The 6,000-nt window shown below is 42.2% G+C and overlaps 1 protein-coding gene across 1 annotated transcript; it reads right to left on the minus strand.

Moving 5' to 3' along the window:
* Window positions 1–1,920: 1,920 nt before the first annotated feature.
* lyve1b (lymphatic vessel endothelial hyaluronic receptor 1b) lies at window positions 1,921–6,000 on the minus strand. Its single transcript, XM_076266041.1, has 6 exons — window positions 5,829–6,000; window positions 5,520–5,679; window positions 4,804–4,943; window positions 3,710–4,144; window positions 3,551–3,626; window positions 1,921–2,913 (listed from the first exon to the last, which is right to left on the minus strand). Exons 1-6 carry the CDS (start codon window positions 5,941–5,943, stop codon window positions 2,724–2,726), a joined length of 1,116 nt encoding a protein of 371 aa, XP_076122156.1. The 5' UTR covers window positions 5,944–6,000; the 3' UTR covers window positions 1,921–2,723.

The following is a 6,000-nucleotide window of genomic DNA, read 5'->3' on the forward strand; positions in this document are numbered from 1 at the left end:
ACTCTCACTGCAAATCAAACCAACTATTAGGCTAACTGAAATAAAACCATTCCAATCTCAAGGTATGGTGAAGGGTATGTGATGATGTGGGGCTATTTTAATTCCAAAGGCGAAGGGAACTTTATTAGGATGCATAATATCCTGGATCCATGAAAAAACTGGCCTTTAAAAATAAAAATATGCCTTCCTCTATGGGAATTTAACATAGTAGGGGTATGTATACTTATGACATGGTGCATGATGTCAACAACAACACCTTCAAATTTAACATTTCATCATGAATCAACAAATAACACACTGCAAGGGGACACAGGATTCATTAAATCAATGTAGCCTGTTTAATCACATGATTCTGACAGAAGCAGGCAATGCGGAGCCAATCAATCTAACACAGGCAAGAGAAAAGTCAAATAAATAAAAAGTACAATCCTGAAAAGTGAGAACGTTTTCTTACTGTATTTCATATCCTCCTGGAAACTACTTATTATGACCGCCGCGCAGCGAAGCGGCGGTCATATAGGTTTAGTCAGATTTTTTATTTTATTTTTTTTCTTTATTTTTTCTTTTTTTCTTTTTCGCATGCCCAAATTTCCGTCAATGAGTCCCGGGACACTGAAAGACCGGGGTACACAAAACTTGGTGGGCATGTAACCCCACATAGATAGCATGGAACCATTGTTTTTCATTTTGATCTGTAGCCCCCCCGCTGGACTGGACCCCCCGAAAGGAGGGTAGGGCAGACACAGTTTTCTGTGAATATCTCAAGAACCGTAGGGTTTAGGAGGACCTTTTTTTTTTTGTATGTTAATCTCAAGGGGCCATGTCAACCCATTCCATAACCACTCATTTCATGTATAGCGCCACCTAGTTAAACACAAAAAAGTAAAAATGAGGTGTTGTAATCGCAGGTATCTGTGACCTAACATAGTCAAAATTGCACGAAATTGGAAGTATAGGATCATTATGACACCCTCTGTATGCACGCCAAGTTTCGTGGAATTCCGTTCATGGGGGGCCACACAATAAATTAATTTATGTTACTATACACCAACTGGCCTGTAGGTGGTCGGAGACAGTTTTCTGTGAATATCTTGAGAACCGTAGGGCCTAGGAGGTCCACCTTTTTTATGTATGTTGGTTTTAAGGGGGCATGTCAACCCATCCCATTACCACTTATTTCATCTATAGCGCCACCTAGTTAAAAATTAAAAAGCAAAAAATTAGGTGTTTTCATCACAATATCTCTGGCTGACAAGGTCAAAACTGCACAAAATTAAAAGTGTAGGATCATTATGACACCCTCCGAATGCATGCCAAGTTTTGTGTACTTTCGTTCATGGGGGGCCTTACAATAAAATAATGTATGTGTACATTTAGTGACGTACACCAACAAGGACTCCCGGGACACTGAAAGACCGGGGTACACAAAACTTGGTGGGCGTGTAACCCCACATGGATAGCATGGAACCGTCATTTTCCGTTTTTATCTGTAGCCCCCCCGCTGGACTGGACCCCCAGGGCCAGGGCAGACACAGTTCTCTGTGAATATCTTGAGAACCATAGGGACTAGGATGACCATTTTTTTCCATATGTTTGCCTCCAGGTGTCATGTTAACCCATTTCATGTTCACACATGTGCACAAACAGATACACACACACACACATACATTCACAGTAATCATACGTATGACACATACTCACACAGTAGACATATGTACGCTTGCATGCACAGGCACATACGCAGGCACACACACACACACACACACACACACACACACACACACACACACACACACACACACACACACACACAACATAAACATGTTCATGCACACAATTCAAGAATTTCTCAGAATTATGAACAGGCAAGATGGAGGTGGGGTTGTATAAAATGAATTTTACATGTGAAATCTATGAACTAATCATGTTTTGGTACTTGTTGTCTAGCAGATATCAGTGAGAATTGAGTGTGGATAATGCAATTTAGTGAGACAGCTAGAATCTATACAGGCCTTTCAGCGTGATTTATTTTTGTGGAAAAAATGTGCTGGTCATATTTTGTACCGCTCTGCGGTACATCTAGTTATTTGTGTGTTGAGGGGGAAAAGATCTGCACTGAAGGAAGTGTTCATAAATCATAACATGTGGATTATCTAGGATATGAGTCTTTCAGTCCAATTTTATTAAATGGGGAAATTGTGAATACAGATGGTGACCTTTGACTTGGATCTGAATGAGCAGTTATTGCTGTTGCCCTGGCATATAATCATGATTGGTTCTCAGATGCCTGGTTGTGTTCAGTTGGCAGAGATGTTGTGCCAAAAGAAAGTGTCACAAAATGTTATGTAATAGAGAATAATACACAAATCATAACAATGTCAAAGTCAGTGGCTCCATGAGGTGCAGTTGAGTCACCGTACAGCATAAGAAGTGAAGGTGCAAAAACCTGATGAAAAGGTGTGAGAGAGTAATGCAAATGGTCTTTGTTTTTGTTTGCATGATTGCAGACTCAGTAAATTGCAGAGTTAGTGATTGCCACTTTACTTGAAATGGTCTCATGGCATGACCATAAGACAATGAGAGGATTCAGAGTTGAGCAAAAAAGGACATAGGAAAGGAAAATATTTACATAGATTTACGGTGTTGTTGAGGATATCTTCTCCAGTATGTTGTCTCAGTCACTTAGGAGGAGATGATTCTCATGCGCGGTGCCATATGTGTCCCTATGCTATCTCTGCTTTGGCTTCCTGCTCCATCAGGAGAGTGATGTCACTGGAGCACTTCCTGCTTCTCTCTCCGTCTCCTGTTGAGGGGTGTCGCTTCAGGTCCCGCTCACGGAAGTGTTTGAACATCTCCGTTTCAACAGCTCCTTTTTCCTGCTCCGGCCTCTGGAGCGGGAGACTCCTTCCTTTTCTGGCCAGCACACAAAACGTCAACATTAACACTAGGCTAAGGTATTTTGTGGGTCAGACATTCCCCCAAACAGAGCGATATGTTCATGTAGTTAATACATAGGACCACACATATACACAAAGGCAGAGAAAATGTATCTCAGCGAAACACCATATTATTTTTTAAAGGAACCGTATGTAAGAAAAATATTTCAATTAATCATAAAATGGCCCTGATATGTCACTAGACATTAAGAAATCATGTTCATTTCAAATACTTATATCACTGACAACAGTAGTCCAGCCAGGATATTGTCATTTAAAAAGTGAAGTTGCAGCCCTCAACTGTTGTTGATGTTGTGTTTTGTCATGTCATGTTGTGTTTTGGCCTGATGTGCCACCCTCCACCTATCTACTTATCACAAAGTCAGTAGTGTTTCGCCATACGCGTTGGCAACCTCGAGTCAGGGGGGAGGGGGAGGGGATACACCGCTCTTCAGTATTTTGAAAGTGATTGCAGTACCAGTTTTGGCCACAATCTTACATATGGTTCCTTTAAGTTGTATTATTGACAGAAGAATTGGCGTAACAGCTTCAAATTTGAAGAAAGATCAATGTATCGGTACATAACTTGCAACTTGAGACACAATCAAACTTACTTTTTGTAATACACAGCTGTTGCAGCCAAGAGAACAAAAAGAAGACCCAGTGTGACAAGGAGTGCAACAGGTGCTGCTACAATGAAGAAAATGGGAAACAAATGACTTGCATGTATTTCTCAGGGAATTCATCACAGTGTTTAAAGCAGTGATTCTCACCTCCTAGGTTAGATTGTACAGAGTGTTCTAAATGGGATGGAGCAAGACCAGCTGTCTGCACTGGAGGAGAAAGAGTGGAGGTGGAGGAGGTGGTGGAGGAAGTGTTGGAGGAGGTGGAGGAGGAGGTGGTGGTGGAGGTGGTGGTGGAGGAGGCTGGGAAGGAACGAGTAGAGGTGGTTGTCCGGCGAGTGGTGGTGCTGGTGGTGGTGACAGGAGTTTTGTGGAGCGTTGTATCAGCTTTTTTGGAGGGTGGGGGAGGGATGGAGGGAGAGATAGCGTGAGGTGAGATGGTGGAGGTGGGGAGGGGGACCCTCCTGGTCAGAACAGAGGTGATAAGGGGTGGAAGTGTCACAGGGTGTCGAGGGGAAGTGCTTCCTTCCTGTTTCTTCGTGGTCACACTTCTAGTTGCCATGGCTCTCTGGGTTGTCACTGTGCCTGAAGGATGATTAGCAGAATGAGAACATAGTGTTCTCAGATCATTCAGAGATTTGAAATAGGAAATGGTAAAACATTAGCCTAGAAATCTAGACGCACCCTAGCAGCAGCAAATGTAATTTGCAGCCAGGGTAGTCTAACAACTCTCTGTTGGCTTGCAAGCTGGAAAAATTAAGCTTCTATCAGGCCAATCACATCGTGTATAGAGTCGGCGACAGCAAATTTCCTGCTACTTGAAAAACAAAGAAGATGGGTGCTGCTGCTGGCGAACAGCGGCCTTTAAATCGCGACTCGAGTTAAGCTTTTTTTAAATTGGCAAAAGTTTGATCAACTAGCCAACTAGCTCCGCTGGTGGAAAAATGCATGGGACTATGATTTGTAACACTATCCTATTGCGTGCAGAGGAAATTTGAAAGACAACCGTTTATCCTGCCCCTCGGATTGAGCAGTGCCAATGGTAAGTATGGTTAGTAAAACATACTAAAATGGTAAAACATTACATTCCATATTTCACACACAGGTTTTGTATATTACAAAACAAAACAAAAACTACATATTTAATGTACATGTATAATTTATATGGCAAATATGTAACAGTTTATCTGACTTTGAACAATTACATAAATAACCATGAAATATATAATATTGCAAGTACATACCTGTATCTTTGAAGCAAAACACATCAAAAAGTTGGCTTTCAGGGGCTCTCCAAGGGACGAGTCCAGTTTTACTCTGGCCACACCTTGGGTTGGCCTGAATACGTGGGGCAACTGCAATCTTCTCCTCCACCCAGCCAAATCTGAAGGAAAAGCCATTTGACAGTCACATGCCCTTCTCTTATGAGGAATGATTTTCCTTGAAATTGTTAATATTGTTACACACAAATAAAATGACATTTTCATGCATTGCCTCATTATGGTAACATTATGAAAACAAAAGGAAATGGCTCAACACAATACAATCTGCTACATTGAGGGGAATATTTGATTCTTTGAGATTGTCCTTATCCAATGTGGCCCTAGATGACTACAACACAGCAAAAACAGACTACTTTGAGCCGGACCTGAAGAACATCGCAATTCTATCTCAAATCCAGTTCCTTCATCTAATTAAACTCCAACATTTCCCAAAGACCCTTCAGCAGATACTCAACCCATGAAGTCTCTCTATACAGCTCCCTCACAGTGCATGCCCACCTTCTCAAGATCAAGCACAAGAGGTACTATTCTCTCAGACTTCACTCACAGACATGAACCAGACAAGCTCCCCCACATCTCCACCTAAACTGACTTGAGCTCAGCCAGACCCACATCAGGGCAAGGCCTGTTGCTGGCTTAGCAGACTTCTGGAAACGTCTTAGTGGTTCACTCCTTACCTGCACATCTCCAAGCCATTCTGGAGCGCCGTCTCCACCTGAGCCTTGGTTGCGATGTTTGCGTGTAGAGCCTCACACACTTCAATGGCCATAGAGGCAGTGAAGCTGTACTTATTATTCTGCGTGACCATGAAGACTTCTGAGATAATCTTGCTGGTCACTGAGAAAAAATGAAACACTGCGTTTAGGAAAAGTATACCTACAACTGTTCAAAGTAATGAAGTTACACTTTGCAATGCATTTGTCATTTGAATGCAATAAAAAGTAACTGAAATTATGAAAAAAAATGCCCCCCAGAGACATTTGTACCTTGAAGTTGTGTAACATCCAGTGTAAATGCACAGAAAGCTCCGGAAAGCAGCAGGAGGCATGAAGTAGCCCAGCGTCTGACCATGCTGTCCCTCAGATCATTCAGAGAATTCATTCTGTTGTCCTGTCAGGTGTATTAGGGAGACGGACGACCTTTTGCATATGCAGCCCG

Source organism: Alosa pseudoharengus, unplaced genomic scaffold (assembly GCF_046254945.1).
Source record: "Alosa pseudoharengus isolate Yale_2024_CS ecotype anadromous, Long Island Sound unplaced genomic scaffold, YU_APseudo_1.1 YU_APseudo_1.1_scf_10, whole genome shotgun sequence".
Lineage (NCBI taxonomy): Eukaryota > Metazoa > Chordata > Actinopteri > Clupeiformes > Clupeidae > Alosa > Alosa pseudoharengus.

Bases quoted from the DNA above. Each gene is read 5' to 3' on its own strand.
- lyve1b (XM_076266041.1), bottom strand. From the start codon at position 5,943: ATGAATTCTCTGAATGATCTGAGGGACAGCATGGTCAGACGCTGGGCT. The intron at 5,680-5,828 runs GTACAAATGTCT...ATTTTTTCTCAG, and splicing joins GGATGTTACACAACTTCAAG to TGACCAGCAAGATTATCTCA. The intron at 3,627-3,709 runs GTGAGAATCACT...TCTTCATTGTAG, and splicing joins TGTACAATCTAACCTAGGAG to CAGCACCTGTTGCACTCCTT.